Raw genomic sequence first — 21518 nt, 5'->3', positions numbered from 1 at the left:
GAGTCGTAAAGTGTAAATCTAGGTCTCTACTTTTTGACTGGACCTACCGTTTAGAGTGAGATCCGGAGCATTATGTGCCTTCACCGTGGGCCGCTCGAACCCGAACTTGCTGATTCCAAGGCGAAATATTACTAGTACACAATTGAGAAGGACCTGCATTTATGGGGCCATGTGCAAAGTTAACTATTGGGTAGAAATTTTGCCATGATACTATGTGGGAAGCGGTGCTCTGCATCTTTGCGCACCCTCACCTTACTGGATCGCAACGAAACATCGAAAACGTCTGCGAAGCATGTAGACTACGCTACGAAATCAGAGATTCGAGGGTGCCACGCTAATCCGTTTTCTCTGTGAGAAGTTCACTGCGCTTGCATATCTGAATGTTGGCTTGGACACCTAAGAATTCGCTCTCAGAATTTATTTATTTTCCTGAGGTAAAAGACGAATTTCAAGTTTTATCGGAGAGACCGAAAATCAACCTGCTACCTAAATCAGGGTTTTGTGTATATCCCGCCTCACCAGATGTTCGGTTGTAGCTGTCCGAATCCCAAATTCAACCAGTTTGCAAACCATAATTTTCGTATTGTGGTGTATATGGCCTGCCAAGGCTCCGAGGATATTGGTAAGGGATATAGTGCGTTCGGGCTGGAGGAAATGGAAGTTTTTGTGATAGACAAGGGAGAGACGAATGGAGTTCAGTGAACTCGTGTATGTTGTGAGTGCGTAAAAGCCCTAGGCAAGTCCAATAAATCTGTTATAAACGGTTTCGTCTAGTGTTTTTTGAGCGATGTTAATTAGGATGGTCATTCATCGTACTACAGAACACCAAGGCTGTACTAATTACCTTCATAACATTCATACTCATGGGGGGGGGGGTCAAAACCCATCCACACCTTGTGCCATCATGTTATGCAGGAAATTGCTTTTTTCACAATTGTATAATCATTGTATATCATTTTCAAATAAGAGGAATCACAGTTTGGAACAGAACAGCACCATTTATCAATCGTTGCACCCTTCTTTAGAACTTCCAATTCATCCTGCAACTTCGTCAGAATAAGAAGCATGTTTCTGGCAACTCTGTTCACCTAACAGCATACTACAATTTGTCCCCAAATGAACACCTCGGCAAAACTTAGACAAAAACATAAGTATATCATTTCACACTTTATCTATTAATTGATTTAGTTTGTTTATGTTCTTTTGTGTTTATAATTAATGTGTTACAGTAACTTTCGTTTACTCACAACGTTTTATCTTTATATTTTTATACTGCGCTGCCACTGGTGTACTTTCTGCACAGTACACATTAAACAAAAATGAGCGAGAAACAAAAGGAAAGGTATTCGTATTTTATTAAAAAATCAGGTCCAAACATGGGTGTCCGGAAGGGGGGCAAGGGGGGGCGTGCCCCCCTGGAAAATGAAAGTCAACAAAAAATTATATAATTTTGACAATTTCATTTCAGCCACAACAATATTTATTAATTATTGTATGAAAATGACAAATTCAAATTTAAGCAATGTTTTTTGAGGGAACAATACTATTATTGGGGAAAATGTGCCTTGTTTGCCACCCCTGGAAAAAAATACCTTCCTTGCCCCGCCCTGGAAAAAATCCTACGGACGTCCATGGGTCCAAATAAAAGAATGAATAGTTATTAAAAAATCTGCTCTGTTGGATGTGGAGTAGGCAGACAGTAATTTCGTAGAATCGAGTGAAAATGAAAAAAGTTGTAAGTAGCACCGTTGTGAATTCATGTGGTGCAGAGACGAACTCAAATGATGCATCATCATCCAGTGAAAATTGTGTACGAGTGCCTAATATCATTGGTCTATGCTAATATTCATCCTAACGACATTGGCTTAGTACTATCGAGAAGTATGAATTCAGATGAGTCAGTTTTTCAGTACAGGAGAAGTGATCATGTTATGAAAGGAAGTCTCCAAGCTATTGAAACATTTTTTCCAATGCAACGAACATCTGTATCCCACCATTCATACACTTTTGAAGATGTTGGCTACACTTCCGCAAACAAGTACAAGTGAAAAGACTGGAAACTTATCTTCGGAGTACATCTAGTGAAAGTAGGTTTAATGGACTTGCCTTGTTAAATACCGGTATACATAGGAATGTGAAAGTAATTCGAGATGACATTATTGTACTTGTTTGCAAAGAAAAGAAGACGTCTGGACTTGCTGTTTCTTTTTCTACAATATAAAGTTACTATTACTTTGATTATCATGGTTATCACTGATTTTTATGTAATCACATATTTTATTTCTTTGCAAAGGCTGAGTAAGAGAATATGAACGTGCCCTTAGCGCACGTTGCGGTGTGTGCCTTGTCCAATGAATGCACAGAGGAGAGGGAACCACATGGGAGGGGCGACTCGACTGGTCCAGTAGTCCTGTAGTAAGCATGACAGCTCGCAAGCCTACTAGGGGAATTCTGCATTCTGTACCCTGCTCCACCTATTCTGGCCCCGCCCAAGCTTTCCCCTTTACGCGTCACTACTCCAGACATTCCAGAAAAGGAATATAGTTAAAATGTTGCATATGATGTGTAGGAAATATCATGCTACATACTTTCTACATATCCTCTGTTCGGAGTATACATTTTACACAGAATGCTGCAATTGTGTCACTTATTTATCATATTTTGAGGTATATTGCGCATTTTACATACAATACAGTGTTTTTTGCATTTTCCATGAATTGTCTGCATATTTATGGACATGGGCGAAGTTTAAGCTTTTGCTTTGGGGGGGGGGGGCAGACTCTGGGAGAAGCATATGATGTACCTGAGGGTTATTGAATATCCCCTAGTTTATAAGGGGTCCGGAGGCCTTCCCCCGGATATTTTTTTTTTTAAAAAAAAGCAACTTAAAAACCCTGAGTTTTAGGCCTTTTAGATTTGAAAATGTTAAATTTCCTCGCCTAAGTAAACAAATATTAATTAGTATATTGGTTGTCAGTTTTAAAAGAAGCAAAACAGTACAATTATTGCATTTTGCATTTCATTATTTTTTTATTGATACAATACTCGTATTACTTTAAAAAAGTTACGGTACAATAGTAAGCTTCAGAATAATTCAATTGTAAAGATCTTTTGATGCCTCAACAGTAACTGCTGACTCAACACAAAGTTATTTTACGTTTTTCTTTCTTCAAACTGTACACATCAATCAAATCGTCTAAGTTAATTTTTTAACAACATCTGATTCAGAGTTTAAGATCATTAAATTCTTCAATCTCTCTTGACCCATTTTGCAATGCAACCAGTTGTGGATTCGCCTCATAGCAGAAAATGTCCTCTCACATCTTTGGAAAAACATTCTTCAAAAGCGCAGTTTCAAACTCAAACCTGAACTTTCTATTACATTTCTTAAAATGGTCATTTCTGCCGTCAACATTGATATGTCAATACCAGGAATGGAGTAAAGCTCAATGGAAAGTACAGCTCCTTCTTCATCCAGATGAATAAATCTTTCACTGGCTTCAGAAACTTCCAAAGTTTCACCACTAAATCTTCTTTTCATTTCACCAATTAAAATATACAGCAATGGATAAAAAAAATCACAATTGTATTTTTTCTTCCAGTTCTCTTCACTTTGAAATGTAGAAAGTGTTTCAGCAGATGTCTCTTCTCTGGTTCTCTGGCCAACTGAAGAACAAACCAGATAAGCATCTAATTTGTTTGATATCAGTCTAGGCCGTTCTGGATTTGTACCTTCTTTTATCTCACCTCCTCCTTCAAAAATGTTTAGACCTAATTCTTTGTCAACACCCTTTATTCCATTCCATTTTCTGTCCCAAGTGTTTTCGTTTCGCTGGGACTCAAGCTCCTTAATCACTCCGTTGGATACACTGGAAACAAACATAATTTTAATTACCATATCTTTGTGGGTAACATATTTTGGATTTATAGTTTACAAGTGCTTTGAATTCGTTCTCAGCTGTTTCGTATTTTTTATTTTTTTAGTAGTAGTATTGTTTCTCGTTCCTATCTGTGCTCGCAAGTGGAGGTGGATGCAGTGGAATGATATTCCCCCAACTTTGAAAATTTATGCAAAGCTCCCTCCAAATTTCTCATTGTCTCCATGTTAAACAAAAGAACATTCCCAACTAGCTTCAAGGCTGGAATAAACTTACCCCCACTTAACAATTTCCACTTCGAGCACTGGTTTATGTACGCTAATGTTCCTTAACTAACTCAGATTCCATGGCACAACAGGCCTTTGAAAGCTAAGCTTGCCAAGTGGCTTTTTAGTGACTTTCGACATTGGAAGTAGTTCCATATTTTTCTAAAAAATCCTTGAGAAAATTACATTTCATCAAATGAAATAAAACATGGTGTTATACATACCGAAATGCTCAAAAGTACCCTCCATCATCAGTACTGTTGACATTCTGTTTAGTAGAACTACCTATGCAGATGAAAATGTCGTGTCATTACACGTACATGTAAAAATATTGATGTTTAAAAAACAAAAATTTAAAGCTCCAAATTTTAATTACTGTCCATGATAAAAATTGAAATTCGGTCAAAATTTAATGTGTTTAGAATTCGAAAATATAATTTGTGCTTTCAATGTGAACTTGGAACTTTGAAACAATGTGGCTAAGGAAAAATGACCAAAAGTGCTCAGTGACTAATTTCTCTCATGCAAAGAAAAGGCATGGGTGCAGCATAAGGGGCTGTGAGGAATTAAGCCCACCATTGGACTACCTTAGTTGATTGCTACTTAGTTGCGTAAAAATGTCCAGGTATGCATGTGTTTGGGTTTCAATCAGTTAGCAGTGGCAGCTGGAAAGAAATCAATATGGTCATGCTCACCAATTAGCAGAACGCAGTCCTCAGAACACTTGAATTTCATAATCGCGTGAGACAGTCACATAAATTATATTAACACCACTACTTGGACCTCGGGAGAGAAACCGCAGCTGACCCAAATCACATGCACATGCCCTTTTCAAACCACTGTGGTGACGCATGTATCAGTATGGATTTTATATTTTCATGTTAATAAGCACAGATACATTTTATTTTGCTGTAAAATAGATCATGCCGAGCATGACTAGCATGAGAGCCACTACTGTCAGTTGGAGCAGTGCATGCTTTGTGTAAAGTATCCACACATACTTGAATCATCAGGCTGCACCTGCAGGTGGCTACACTGCATGAACTTACTCAGCAGCAACTATGCTAATACAGAATGGGTCCAAGTTGCATGTGCACCTACTTGTGATCTTGCCAACGAAGTTACCGGGTTCGAGTCCAGGCCTGGGCGTTATTTGTGAATGTCCCTTTAAAAAATCTAATCATCACCCATCCTCATCCTCGTGATTTGCCAAAAGTGGCAGAAAAGCGATGTCAAATAACAAAAAATATTAATTCATGTGCACCTCTGGTGCATCAAAATATACACAGGAATGAGTACATTTATCAGCTGCTGTACTGTGTGATGCACTACGAATGCATCAATTGAGAAGATCAGACACAATCATTGCAAGGAAACCAAAAGTACACTTTTAATTGTCTCCATTGGCGCATGCAGGAGGAGTTGATGCTGTTAGAGCCCCTCCCGAAATTTGTAGAAAATCAAAATTTTTATATGAAAGCAGTAAAGATCTTTGGGAAAATTGAAGTGGTAAATGGAACCCCCCTTAATATGAACTCCAATTACCATTTTGTTTCCCTTTAGACAACTTTTAAAACGAAAGTTATAGAGACTAGTTATGAAATATTTTATGGTCTAACCCCCCCCCCCCCCCCCCGCAGAACGCATCTATGTAATATCCACCTTTACGATTCCAGTAAAAAAAGAAAAAGGAGCCTATGTATATGCTAGTAACCATGTTAATTGATGCAGTTTGAGTTCTGTGTGCCGTTACAACAACAATCACATACAGCATGTGCAGTGCTGTTCCAACATTAGAACCACTAAAGCAGTTGCTTTAATTCAATAAAAATAATTTGTAAATTTTTAAATTCCGCACAATGCAGTACCAATGTGTGACATCAGTTGTAATTTATTTAAAATAAAGTTGAATTAAATTATTCATAACCGGTTTGTTCAGAGAATGAGAATGTAGTAAATGAAAGATTCAGTACAGAAAGAAATTTAAACCAAAAAAGCATTGCATTGTGTTGTTAAGCAGTAAACTCAAATTAATAATGTTGTTATCTTTTTTGTCAGATCCACAGGATTACTTCTTATTGGATCCAGAGACGGGAGAACTACGGACTGCGAAACCCCTGGATAAGGAATCTTTGTCTGAATCGACAGGAGTTCTCACAATCACAGTCAGGGTAAGCACATCTACCTCCAGAGGGGTGATTGGGAAGGAGAATAGACATCAAAGCATCAACAATTAGATAAATTGATTGATTGATTGAGTTGGTTTTTCAAGTCCACTTTATGCACAGTAAGGCTAATGGAGACTGGACCTACAGCTTAAAGTGGGATCCGAACCACTATGTGCCTCCACCGGGTATCGAATCCGGGACCCAACAGTTAGATAAAGGAATCATTTCTGCTGTGTGGTTTTAATTGTCTTCAGCAGACAGTATGCAAAACTTGCCGCTAAGAGGCAGTGCAAGATGTATTCAGATTCCATCATCAGTTTGCCCATAATTTTTAAAAAATTGTAAACTTTCCAGACAGACCCCCCTTGTATCAGACTTTTCTTCTTCAAGTGTGGTAAGTGTTTACTGTCTCCTATGCCATTTTTGTTTATCTGCCCTTCTGGCACTCTTTCTCATTCTATCCCTTTTATATATACACACACACACACACACACACACATACGAAGGGGTACCCCAAAAAAAACGGAATAACACTGCGTTCGGCGGAGCTTCCGTAGTACGAATTTTTCCCGCCAGGCAAGCATCGAGCGACTCATGAGTTCAGTGCACCTAGTGGCTTCACCGGAGAAGGTTGTCTCTGGTCACGGTGATTTTTTCGTAAAAGCAGTTTCGCTCGCACCTCGTTTTCATGATGGCCGATGTAAGAGAACAGCGTGTGGCTGTGAAATTTTGTTTCCTGCTCTGGAAAAATTTCCCCAGAAACGGTTGTGATGTTGAACACAGCTTACAAGGACAGCGCTATGGGGAAAACATACTTACATAAAATAGGTGCATTTCTTGCCAAAGCATGTTCAAGGCTCTCTAAAACTCAAGTGTACGAGTGGTTTTCTCGCTTCAAGAAAGGTGACATGTCGATTGATGACAAACCCCATTCTGGACGTCCGTCAACTTCCAGAACGGACGAAAATGTCGATAAAATTCGTGAACTTGTGCTCGAAGACCGACAACGGACCATTGAAGAGCTGGGGAAGTTATCTGGACTATCTTGGAGCTCGGTTCAGCAAATTTTAATGGAAGATTTGGGAATGAGAAGCATCGCTGCGAAATTTGTGCCTCGGAATCTGAGAGACCAGCAAAAAGAGTGTCGAGTGGAAACATGAAAGAAGAGCTCCAAACCGACCCAGACTTCTTTTCCAAGGTCATTACTGGTGACGAGACATGGTGCGACTTTTTTTTTGTTTCCCCAAATGAAGAGGGACATGAAGGGAGAGCGATTTGACGACGTAGAAGAGGTGAAGAAAAAAACGAGGAAGGAGCTGTCAGCCATCACAACAGATGAGTTTTAAAAAAATGTTTCCAAGAATGGAATCACAGATTCGACAATTAAGTGTCATGGAGAGTACTTTAAAGGTGATAAGGTTGTTTCGAAAAAAAACAACATGTTTTTTAAGAAAAAATCCAGTTTCTTTTGGGTACACCCTCGTGTATATATATATACACACACATATACCAGGTGCGGCACCTAAAGTACCACTGGAAATATTTCGTGAACAACAATAAATATTGAAAAACTGATTTTGCAGATATATAGGTATGAGAGGGGCTCATGAAATTAGTGGACACAATACGTTCAACTACGTCTACGATTTTCAACACGAACTTAGTTTTTTTTAATGGAAACCCCATTTTATTTTTAGCTTATTTGAAAGCATGGAAAAAATCATTAAGAATGGCGTTTGTTACATTTTAATACGTCAAGTAGTTCTCAAGTAATTGACAGACCTCCCTTGTGTATATATTATATACATGGATAAAAGGAAGGAGAGCCACAAGGGCTAAATAGCAAGTAAAAGAGGAAACACCCACCAGAATCGGAAGAAAAGAAAATTTTTACTGTGTCTGGTGGATGTTTCCTCTTTTACTTGTTACATATATGTGTGTATATATATAGATAATATAGCGTTAGTAATTTGCTTTCTTTGTCCATTTTCTATAGTGATTTTATATTTTTTAAGAAGCTAAAAATAAACTCTGTGGTGCAACAGTCCTTTAACCCATCATGGCTATTTTCTGGTCTTTGAGATCGGAGTTCCCTACTATTGCTTTCAAGTAGCTCCTCATTATGTTCGGTCAACATTGATATTTTTTTAGGCTCCCACCGAGAATCGACCACAGGTCTGCTTGCAGCAGAAGTGAGAAAGAACTAATCACTTGGATACACAGGGGCTCGATTTGCGTACAGAATTTGTTACTACAATTATAACTATTTTGTATATAGGACATGAAGCTGCCTTTTATAGTTAAAAAACATATGCAAAAATATAATTACTGCAAGCACTGCATAAGAATAATAGTAATGACGAGTGAACACAGACTTCATTAACATCTCTCTTTCTCCTTCCCTCCCTCCTCTGGATAGCGGCAAAGTGCTTGAAAACATGGATTATTTCAGTCATGTTTTATTTAAGCAAGATTAATCAAGATTTTGGTTATTGAAATTTAAGGTCTTTAAGAAATATATCTTATTGTGAAATTGTGCATAAAGTGTGCTAACTCTTTCAATTTTCATATTGTTCTGTACAATAACTATTAAATAAGCTTACATAACTGTCCTAAAAGAATTTGAAATTGAACCTTCGTTGAAAGATAAGGCCCTCTCTCTTGTCCCCCCTCTCTCTCTTTCTTTTTTTTTCTGTCTGGAAACAACAGTTATTAATACAGATGGATATTTCAATGAATTTCCCGAAAACGATATTATATTTTCATTTGTATTTGCTGTGTTGAAGCAAATACAAGATTATTTGATCTGTTTTTGCAGGCTCGGGAGTTGGTGAAAGACGTGCCTGGAAATGACCCTCTCACGGTAACCACTGCAGAAGCCACTGTCACAATTAAGGATGTAAATGACGAAGCACCTCGGTTCAATAACAGAGAGTACAACATCGAGATACCTGAGAATGTACCAGATGGCACGCCTTTACCTCGTTTGGACATGTTTGTGGAAGATCCCGATGTGGTAAGTCTCTTCCATCTTCATTTGAACAAGTTTTCAAATGTAGTCCTTGAAACAAAATGTTGCAACTCACTAAACCCTGGAATTAGGTGGGTGGCAAAAGTCTATCCATTGCTGCTAACTAATTTCTTTGTCGGAAAACATAAAACTCTTATACACTCAGGGCTTGCTGGGTTTAGAACACTAAATACAAAAGGTAAGGCTCAGAAATCATAAACAGAACTATATAAGTTGAATAGAATGATTTAATGATAAAGGTACAGCACGAGATTTAAAAGACAGAAACTATTACCAGGCATAGTGTGACTGAACAATAAATTACTTTATAAATTATCCATTTAACAATACTGTTCTTAATTTACAAGCTGCCCAAAAGATGGCGCGAAGTTCACGTTCTGTACATTTTTCTTCAGAACGCCAAACAGTGATACTACAAACAAATTTCGACACTCTTGAAGTTCAATTACAAAGGGGGCCAACAGATGCCACTAGTTTACAATTGACTTGTTTAACACATTACTCTGAACAGTATTATTAGCATCTACCTTCACCCTAGGAGCTTGAATTTAATTACACCTTAGTTGACTTTTAATTAAAACTGAATGTATACTTCCTTAAAACTTCTAACGTTAAGATAAGAAAACTTGCACAGGTGGAATAATTAAGAACACGCCCCTACTACATTAATATGTACTAATTAAAAACGGGTGATAAAAGAGTGGTTTGACAAGACAACTCTGTCCAAAAAAGATACGGGAACAGGCATCGAACCCAGAAAAAGAGAGACCCAACAAAGCGACATGGCTGGGGAGCCGGCATCAGGCCTGGGAGGACAGGGTATCATTCATTTATTGTCTCTCCCTTTATATTTTTTTTTATATATATATTTTCCCCCATGTAAGGAAATATAGGATGGGTCCGACAAAGCAGCATGGCTGGGGAGCCAGGATCAGACCTCAGGGGATAGACCTGACAAAGCGTCTCGACCAGGGCCGGCATCAGATCTCGGAAGTAAAGGAAGGGTCTGACAGTTCTCGGCTGGGGAGCCAGGATCACACCTCTAATGATAGATCCGACAAAGTGACTCGGCCAGGGCCAGCATCAGATCTCGGGAGAATGGTCCGACAGTTCTCAGCTGGGGAGCCGGGATCAGACCTGTGGTGATAGATCCGACAAAGTGACTCGGCCAGGGCCAGCATCAGATCTCGGGAGAATGGTCCGACAGTTCTCAGCTGGGGAACCGGGATCAGACCTGTGGTGATAGATCCGACAAAGCAACTCGACCAGGGCCGGCATCAGATCTCGGGAGAAAGGTCCTACAGTTCTCAGCTGGGGAGCCGGGATCAGACCTCTGGGAAGGGTCCGACAAAGCAACACAGCCAAAGGCCGGCATCAGGCCCAGGAAGGTTTTGGGGAGAGGAGAGTCTCTCAGGTTCTCATCTGGTTGCTGTGAATTCACCAACTAACTACCTCGGCTCGAGCTTGCTGCTTATATACACTCGGATCAGCGCCGTTGCGGTGCCGCGACGAACTACCAGCTTTCCGAACAACCATATGATATTAGTCAACAAGGGTCAGATTACCATATCATGTACACCAAGGATCAACCTTACATACAAACTCAATAAGGATACCAAGTCATTAAGGTTCATTATATCCAGCAAAACATATTAAACATATTACAATGGAACCTTAAGGTAAAGAAAAAAATATTTAAGCACATTCACTTAACCTACCAATTAAATAGTTCACAAAGAAACACCACAAGGTTCAGTTTGCATTATTACCTAATGAGCATATAACCCTAACAACCAAATAGTAACCTAGCTTCACGCCGGGCACGTTACAATGTACTGTTAGTAAAACAAGTATTTATAATATATCAATACTTGCATGTAGTTTATTTATGTTTCTGTCACATATTAACTTTTTATACAGTATTTCAACTGTAACAAACAGTCATCATCAGGTGATTCAAATTTGACTTTATGTATTACAATAAATAATGATGGCACATGGTGTTAGCTGTACATTATTAATTTATAAAATTACCAGATTGCATGTTTGTAATATCCCCTCCACAATGGAATTTCTGGTGAGCTCAAGACATGATATTTGAAATTTTATGGCACACACATATACAGGGTGTCATTTTAATGGTGACCACGGACCACAGATTTGTATAGAGGACATCAAAACAAATATTTTTCTCATTGGTGTGTCGATTCGACGCTACAGCCGTTCAAAAAAGACAGTTTTGCTGCTTGGATGCTGGCAACCCAACACAACATTTTATCGTATCTGTGATGTCATTTCCTGCGGCGAAACAGTGCACGGCAGGGTTGCAAGGAACACACAAATTTTGTGAAAAATGACAATTTACCAACCACATTATTAGCTGTAAAACGAAGCGAGAAATGCATCCAGTAGACCAAACACCATAGCCTACCAGCCAGAAGATCAGCAGTCCTCTCAGGGGAAGGGGGAAGTGAACCATCGATATGAGAAATGGTAAAAATGTATTCAAAATGAAGTGTCAATATTGGATTTTGTCTCAGCCTACATGTCAAATATCAACAACAATAAATTTTATTGGACTTTCAGCTTTCATGTGGCTGTTTACGCCCAGCTACATGTGAAATATTTGTAAATCTCGTTGCAAGGGTGATATCTACAGCTTTGTGTCCAGATGCCTTGTGGTACTTTTGTGCTGATAACGGAAGTATCCGAGGTTCACGTTGTTGCATTACAGCTAAAACACGTACAACCACAGTAACAAACAATCTAATTATGAATCAGTAGCTAATATACTGCCCTGTTCACAGTTGTAAACTATTACATGTGTATCCTGTGCATAGATAAACACAGTCGTCGGAGAGCTTGTATTACTACTACTTATATCCCTGTTTTTCAACCATTTTTGTCACTTGCCTCATAATGCCCTGATATACATTATATTATGTGTTGCTTACCTTTGGAATTTTGAGTTCTTTCATTTCAATTTTGTCATCTGTTCAGTGTGTCACAGACAACTAGTATCAGAAGGATGAAGTGGATAGACTAAATTGTAGATGCCAACTTGGTAACTATACATTTGCAAATATTTGACATGTAAGCTGATACAAAATTCGATATGACCACTTCCACTTGAATTCTATTTTCTTTCTACCATTTTTCGTACCGTTTGTTTACTTCCTGTTGTGTTACAGAACATGTTTTCTTGTTTTGTTTTACGGTACATAATGTGGCTGATTGTAGCTATGTCATTTTTCACAGAATATGTGTGTTCTTGGCAACCTTGGAACACATTGCTTCACGACGGGATATGGCGTCACAAATGCTATCAAATGTTGTGTTGGGTTGCCAGCATTTAGGTGGCAAAACGGGCTTTTTTGAACGACTGTAGCACCGAACTAATGCACCAACAAGAAAAATGTTACTGAGAAAAGTTGTTCATTTTGATGTCCTCTATACGTTTCCGTGATCCGTGGGCACCATTAAAATGACACCCTGTATATAAATATCTTCAATTTATCTGCCAAATTGTGTACTGATCTGATCTGACATTATTAAAATTTATGTATGAACATTGTTAATATAATTAAGTATAATTAAGGAAGACAGTTTGGTGATCAGGCTATGCTGCATGCATAGAATAGGATGGAAAAATTTACAAGGTCCTTGCTAGTAGGAAGTCAAAGTCAAGGATCGAATGTCGATATTAAGATGGACCTTAAGGAAATTGGTAAGGATGGTCAGGAGTGGACTGATCTTTCCTAGGATAGAGACAGATACAGCTGTAGCAACAAACCTTCAGGTTTAGAAATGCCAGAGAACTGGTTAATTTTTGTGTGCAACTGTCAGAATATCTGTTGACTATGTGATGTTTTATTTCATGTGCATTTTTTAAATATATGTTTGTGTATTTTGTTAAAACAGGGCACCAATTCTGTTTTCTCCTTACGATTGGCTGACGTATCTGGAGCCTTTGCAGTGGAGCCAACTCTTGCCACAGGATCTACTTCTGTCAGCATTAGAGTAGCAAATGGATCACTTGATTATGAGAACCCAAATCAAAGAAAATTTATAATACTGGTATGAGCTATAAATCTTTACTTGTAGTACAGTGCAGTTTTTCTCATAATATGTGTTCATTAAAGTATCTTCTAATATTGCATGTTGAGTAGAACATGATCTTGTCAGTCATAGAAGATCTGGAAGCATGTGAAACAAATAGCAGACAACTGAAAATATAGAAACCCAAAGTTGCACTTGTTTCAGAAACTTTATCCAGTGGTAAATGGAGGAAGAATAAAACACCTGTAAGTGTGAAAAATTGTATTCAGCTTTCATGTCTTTAAACCTTTTACCACTGTCTTAATCTTCCCCCATTTTTCCATTGATAAAACTTATGCAAAACAAACCATTGGATTGATATGCTGAAATCAAGTATAACTTATCCACAAAACTGTTTTTTATAATGTTCTATTAATTTCAGTGGGAACTGTCACCAAAATTGATAGAGCATTATAAAAACCAGTTTCGCAGATAAGTACATACTTCATTTCAGTACATAAATTTGCTATCTGATCTTTCTTTCCCCAAAGCATCGATACATTGGACTTCTACATTTTCTGTTGTGTGATGATTCTCATGTGGTTCCAGACTTCTTTGACTGGTAAGAACACAATACACCTTTTTAAACTCGTATCACAAATGTAGATGTTCGTCTTATCTTCCCATGTTATATAGTTGTGTAAGAAATGATAAAACTATCTTGTTCATATTTTCACAAATCATAATATTTTCTCCTCAAATATCATGTATGTATGTGTGTAAACAGTTTTGATATGTTTCGTTAATAGCAGTTATGAAGTTCTTGACAGCATTCCTAAGTTCTTGAAAGTTTTCACATAAAATTAAAAACCAGTAACTTAAATTAGAAACTGAACTAAACCGCATGGTGCAACACACCAGACCTGCCAAGTGATGTTTCATCGAGTGACATGTAGTCAGAGTATCAAATCCCTTGTTACCGAAAATGTCCTTTCATTTTTGTGCCACTGGAATTATGTTTTTTTAAAAATAATTTATAATTATTACATATAAATATAATATATGATTATTATTCATTTTAAAAATGCCACCTATGAAGTTACAGTATAAGTATGAGCACAGCTTGAAACTTCACCAAAATGTTATGTATCTAGCACAAGAGATAGAAATATAACTTTTAATGTATTATTCTTGGCTTCCTTTTTGTCTGCCTAGGTAATAGACTCAAGTAGATTAGTTTGAAAATAAAAGCAGCAAGCATGCTATTGTAGAATGTAATAGTAGAAAAAAATAGACAAAGAATTGAATATATTATGTTCAGATACTAATCTTCTATTTTTTTCCCTGCCTAGGTTATAGCTGAAGAGCAGCATACGAGTCCCCGTCTTTCCTCAACAGCCACAGTTAGAGTAAGCATCCTCGACACCAACGACAACGCTCCCACTTTCAGCCAGGAAGCCTACACAACGTCCGTGCCTGAATCTGCCTCCTCTGGAACTCTCGTGACTACTATTACAGCTCACGACAGGGACCATGGGAGGTTTGGTGAAAATGGGATCATATATGAACTTTTTGGAAATGGTGCTGAGAGGTGCGTACATTTTCACACATTACATGTTGTTGCTTGTTTCTTAATTGTTAAATTGCACTAAATAAGCCTCATTAATCTATACTTCAAGGTTAACTCATTCTTTTATACCATCTATCTAGTAAGCTACATGGTAAGATATAATTTTAAGAATATCATGTTTTTTATTTTTACAGGTGAATTTTGTATGGTGATATGGTCCAGAAACGTTTCTCTCTTCTTTGTTTCTTCAGTTTGTACTTTTAAATACTTTTACATTTTGTAGCCACTGAATGCATTTAATTGAGAACATTTCATAAATGTTACTATTTGCTCGAGCATTGGGGTTGGCTGGGGGGATTCTTCTATATGTATTTTAACATGAGGACAACAGGAGAGCTAGAGGAATGCTTTGCTTAATTCTTCCTACCTGGAGAATATCTCCCTGCATCCCCATCTACAGGGAGGTTATTTCAGTCGTTCACCGCCAGCGTGTCGGCCGTTCGGCGGACTCTTCATGCAACAGGTCCCGGCAAATTGCGTTCAGGAAGTCCGTAACAGAAACCGCTTGTTTTGTAATGTTTCCACTTTTCACAATTACAGTTACAATTACAATTGAAATAAGCACGTACCTTGTCGCAAGGATGCTGGAAAAGGTGTCCTCCCAAATACAAATATTTCTGGCACCTTATTTCTGACAGAAAATCTTAGATTAGACATCGCTACTTTATCGTCAGTTGTCAGAAAGGGAAGACAGCATCCCGGCGCATAAAGCAAACCGAAAGCGTAAAATGATATTTAAAAGTAATAATAATGATGATCACTAACCTCCTGTGTTATAAGAGATGTTGAAAATGACCTCCTTCAACAGCAATACAACACGTTTCTTAGGTTCAAGAGAACCTGTCTCTCGTAATTGCCTGACCACTTTTCTGCAAGAATTCGTTTTCACGTAATTATCGTACATAAAAACTCTCTGTTCAAGACTATATTTGTTTAACGACATAAGTAATGAATGAATAACAATTAACACACAATAAAGCACTGGCCATGAGTAGCACATTACAATAACACAGTATAAGCAACACGCGTACTGTTGAAAGCAAACAGAATTGAACATGAACGAACACTGACGTCTGGTAGCCGACAGTGTTGCTAACCATTTTTCAGCAATGTCCCTACAGACGTAGTCAAAATGTCCCTACAACTGACCAAATGTCCCTACGCCAAGTAAAGTGACTAAAAAAACAACACCTCATTAGCATGCAAAACAGAAGATAAAATATACACATTTACTTACCAAATCTTTCTGCTCGGTGCTTCCACAATTAATGAAGGAGCGAATTTACAATACATGACCCCTCCCCGATTTTTGTAATATTTTGCATACTCACTAATTGAGGCCTCCTAATCACGAATTTCAAGTTAAGATTTGGGGGGTCACGTGTAGAAATTGCAAAATAAGTGAAATTGAGTGGTCCGCGATCGGCACGATTGCTCATTATTTACCGGAAGATTTTGTGTTTCCAATACTTAAAAAACGAAATATACATTCCTGATATTACTACGACCCCAAATTTTAACTATGTTTGCCTAACCTAACCTAACCGTACCTGAATGGTTCGTGGGGCTATCCGTCATTGGTTTGTTGGGCTACCCGTGCATGTTTTTTTCGAGCCCAAATTTTAACTACCGGTATGTTTGCCTTGCCTAACCTAACTTAACCTAACCTTACCGAGAATGGTCAGTGGGGCTATTCCTGAATGGTTTTGCGGTAATTGTGATTACGAACCGATAAAAAATATTATTTTCGTAGCACTTTAACAGCAAACGTTCATCATCGAAGACGCCATTTTCGTATCCTGCAATTTTATGATTGATGTACTGTTGCCAAATTTACCTATAATCAAATCAGTTCTTCTACATCGTGATTGTCGCTGTCACATGTAAGCACGTTCTTTGGGCAATATACTGAAATCCATAAATTTATTAATTAGCCCACAGCCATCCGCCTGCACACTCCACCTAAAAATCTGTACAACATTAACAACTCTTTTACTGTTCTCTTCCGCCATTCTAACACGATCCATGCTCTCCAAGTATGAAATCAACAGTGTGGCAACGCTGTAGACAGCGTAACTAATTGTAATTTGTTCATATCAACAAATATGGCTACCATACTTGTATACAGAGAATCATTGCGAGAATTGAAAAGCTTATTTTACAACTTCTACACGTTAATGAACATTTTTTCCCCCTCACCACAACATGTTAACTTGAGATAAGTCATCACGAATAATTATTTCGTGAGTATGAGACGTAGCATAGAAATTACAGACTGGTCCGGTATTGTAAATTCTTGCCTTAATGAATAATAGGGGTGTGCGGGACAGAATGTTTTGGGTCGGGACGGGATCGGGACGGTAATTTTTTTAAATCCCGACATTCGGGACTGAAAAATTTGCAATTTCCCGACCAAGTCGGAAAATTTTCTGGACGGGAAATGTTCGAAATTTCCTGAAGCACTGGAAATCTCGAATTTTACAAGTAATTTTCACTTTAAGTGATTGTTTTTTGCATTTCTAGAATAAAAACTTACAACTTTCGATAAGTTCCAGAAACTTATAAGGCAGAAAACGTCGAGAATTAACGACTTTTTAAAGTAAAGAATCCAGCACACCCCTAATGAATAACGTTGAGTCGTTTACTTTTGATTATGTTATTTGAAGTCATACATGCTGCTGCTGTGAAGAGATAGATGTTGGTTGGTGATGCTGTATTTCCTGCAGTCTTTAACAATTTTGGTCCCATTTTATTTCCCTTTTTTTGTTTTTGTATCACTTAACATTGAAAATATTCTTTCCGTTTCCGCGTTAGAATGCGGCAATGTTAGCACTATTTTCGCGAGAGTGGAAATGTTTTCAAAAAGGAACTTGCCTTGAAAGTTTTTGGTAACCGATAACATGTTCCAAAATTCTGATGGAGATTTGTTAGTTAGTTCTTTTTTCTCCTCCTCGCTAAAGTATCCAGATAAACTAATTCATAAAATGTAATTTACCAAGATTGAAAAAAGTACCTACGTTTTCCCTCATTTGGCAAAATCTGTCCCTACGTTCCTACGCGGGCGAAATTTAGTGAAAAGTCCCTATGCGGAGGGACATGTCCCTACGGTTGGCATCACTGCCGACACGTGCAGTATGAAGCGCCCTCTCGCGGCTGACAACTCACCCAACCCCCGATAAGCTGCAGGCGCTGTCGCGACAACTGAGGATAAAGCAGCGATGACTAATCTAAGATTAGATGTCAGAAATAAGGTGCCAGAAATATTTGTAATTGCGAGGGCACCTTTTTCTGCAATCCTTGCGACAAGTTAAGTGCTTATTTCAATTGTAATTGTAACTGTAATTGTGAAAAGTGGAAACATTAGAAAACAAGCGGTTTCTGTTACGGACTTCCTGTAATGCAATTTGCCGGGACCTGTTGCATGAAGAGTCCGCCGAACGGCCGACACGCTGGCGGTGAACGACTGAAATAACCTCCCTGTACTTCAAGCACTGTACCCCAGATAAATGTTTAAATAGTCATAAAGATTTTCTTTTTTAAATGCTGGCTATCAATGTATTAGAATGTACTATCAATGTTATATTTTCACAGCAAATTGCTAAAAAATAAGTATGCATATGACATTTTTTTGTCCTGCTTGAAATTTGTGAAAAATGTTACTGAAAAATTTCAAATAATACTTGAATTTTATCTTGGTACTGCAGTAGGCATCCTGTAACATATGTTTATGCATAGTTAAGGTACAGGTAAGGTAGAGTTCCCCATGCACATTGCACCATGTTTGGGGATGTGTAGGTAGGACCCCACTCATTCTCCATCTCAGCCAGTTTTAGAGGTGATGTGATCATGACCATGACCAACTCCCCCTCCCCCCTCTCAGAGTTGCCCCCAGGTTCCCATTTATTTGAGGCTGGGTGATCTTCAGAGTGACTTTATGCAGTGACAAGGCCAGATGAATTCCAACCTGAGATCGTCCACCCTGGCAGTGCAGGTGCCCTACTGACTGGACTGCTGTAGCTCTTTATGTGGAGGTGTACATTCTTAATTCATGGAAGTATATTTGGTCATGAGACAAAATAAAAACTGGATCGAATTGGTATCTGTGTCGAATTTCTAAGTTCTTACTTGTACTGAAGTGTTTTTTTCTTTTCAATAAAACAATTGTCATCATTAGAGCCCGGAAGTTCAGGCATTTATTTTCGTTAAAATAGGCAGGCAAAAAGGCATTTATAATGTGGAAAATAGGCACTAAAAATGAAAAAATGGCAAAATAAACAAAAAAAGGCACATTTTGAAGTCGCTTACTTTTATCTATAATTTCTGGCAAAATGTTAAAATCTACATTGGGAAGAGCATTTCAATTTTCACCAAATTCACGCACGTAACCATGTAACTTACCACTTAATGGCACTAAATTTCGGCATGATGACAAATACACGATCGTTTCCCTCCAAAATGCAGAACTAAACTAAAGATAGAGAACTTGATTTTGGAATGCATACAAAGGCCCTTGGGCATTAGTGCTGTTTCTTGTCAATAACGTCCTGACACGGACACTGGACATGATGACGTAATTGTGCAGATGTTCTGCAACAGGTTTTCAGCAGTCAATCATGCACAAGGAAATGTTAACCGAAAGCCAATATCCTAACTCAACATGAAATACTTTTCTCTCACACTTTTCTCCTTCAGCAATGTTGAAACATGCGTGAGTTCAATATTACTTAAATAAAGCGAAAATTATTCACATAATAAACGGAAGAAAAATAAATGCCAACAACGTTTTTTTGGGAGAAAAATAATTTATATACACACTTTTTTTAAAAAAATAGTCCAATTTCATTGAAAAAGGCAAAAAAAGGCATTATAATTAAAAATAGGCAGTGGGGTCCCAAATAGGCAAAATAGGCAAAATGAAAAGGCTTCTAAAACATTCGAAACAACATAAAAAACGTATATCCGGAAAAATTTTATCAATATATCCAGTAGATAAAAAGAGGCATTTTGCCAAACTTCAGGGCTCTAGTAATCATCTTTCAAATAAAACTACATAAAACATTTTTAAAAAGTCACCATACTTGAGAGACGAATAAAACATCACACCATATCACCAGTGGCATGCCCAAATTGGAGTTGGTAGGTGTTATACCTCCCCCTTTGGCCCAGCATCCCCCCTACAAAAAAACAGAACATGAAAGGCAGGAAAAGATGGTGTAATGAGCTGACTACTAAAAAAATGTATTCATAACCTTCTCCTTTCGAGAATCATGGGCATGCCACGGTATAGCACAAGTGTTGAGTGAAGTGCCATGAACATTGCCTGACCATTTCTTTATTTTCTTCAGGTTCACTGTAAATAACCGAACTGGTGTGATAACTGTTGCCGAGTGTGAAACTCCAGGTTCGGGCGATTGCCTGAACTTTGAAAAGAGACCTGTCTACTTTCTTTCATACAAGGTGAGTCTGTTCTAAGGTTCTAGAATTACCCTGTGCAGATTTTTCCAGACATTCTAACATCCTTCTGAAATTTGTGTCTGAGTGAATTTTTAAAAAGAGAGTGTGAATGTGTTTTTCTTGTTGTTGTTGATATTATCACACCTCAAAAACACTCATTATCAGGAAATTGTTTGTATATGTATGGATTCAGCAGCTTCCATTACCAATGTCTTTCATAGTGTATATCATTTGTGATATAATTTGAGCATGATTGATTTTCCAATATATTGTGTAATGAAAATTCAATAGTATTCAAATAGCCTATTCTCATTAATAAAAAATAAATAACATACAACAGTGAAACTTATTTTGATACAGTGAATGTTAGTTATATTAATAATAATAATTATTAAGTCTTACATAGTGGTATATTTAAAATTATAGTCCTGGGGGTTTAAGTTTGTATTTAAGAGGGGTGTAAATGTAAATTTAGAGCCAAATTGAGATACATCATTGCAGTTGATGGTTTAGTGAGTTAAGCGAGTCCTCTTATTTCGTTCTTCAAACCTAATCACTTACCTTCACCTTGTTCACAACTATGTATGCACTGGTCTTAACTATATGACATGCATATATAGATATCCTGAATAAATAGGCTTCACAAATAAATATTACAATTTATATATATAGGAATAGGATGAGAAAAGTTGACAGAAGGGTGAATAAATACAAATGATGAAGGAGACAGTAAACACTTACCACACGAAGAGAAATAGTTTGATATTTTGCGATATATATCGCATTTTCAATGGAGAAGAAAGAGGTTCACAGAATGACGAAGAGTAGGAGCACAGAATACTAACTGTAGTGTTGGTACAATGTTGCCAGAGAGAGAGATGATAGGAAACAAATATAAGGTATTTTCACCATGGCCTCCGTGCCACGGAATTCTTCCTTAACAGCCGACCCAAACCCCACAATCCCAGCACCCACTTCCTGATACAACTAGCCAACCTTGTACTTACTTGGGATGGCCAAACGGATCCGGATCTGAAAAATCCGGATCCATTC

At 37.8% G+C, this 21518-nt stretch overlaps 1 protein-coding gene across 1 annotated transcript in view; it reads left to right on the top strand.

Annotated features, from left to right (window-relative positions):
• The window catches only part of Cad87A (cadherin 87A), an 811032-nt gene that overhangs the window by 729852 nt on the left and 59662 nt on the right, over positions 1 to 21518 (top strand). The window contains exons 9-13 of the mRNA XM_083131271.1: positions 6203 to 6315; positions 9131 to 9328; positions 13265 to 13420; positions 14734 to 14972; positions 20357 to 20468. Coding sequence (XP_082987397.1) covers positions 6203 to 6315; positions 9131 to 9328; positions 13265 to 13420; positions 14734 to 14972; positions 20357 to 20468 — 818 coding nt within the window. The remainder of the gene's footprint in view (positions 1 to 6202; positions 6316 to 9130; positions 9329 to 13264; positions 13421 to 14733; positions 14973 to 20356; positions 20469 to 21518) is intronic.

This window comes from Lepisma saccharinum, chromosome 11 (assembly GCF_977018435.1).
Source record: "Lepisma saccharinum chromosome 11, izLepSacc3.1, whole genome shotgun sequence".
NCBI lineage: Eukaryota > Metazoa > Arthropoda > Insecta > Zygentoma > Lepismatidae > Lepisma > Lepisma saccharinum.
The sequence above is the reverse complement of the archived record's forward strand: the minus strand, read 5'-3'. Positions and strand labels throughout refer to the sequence as shown.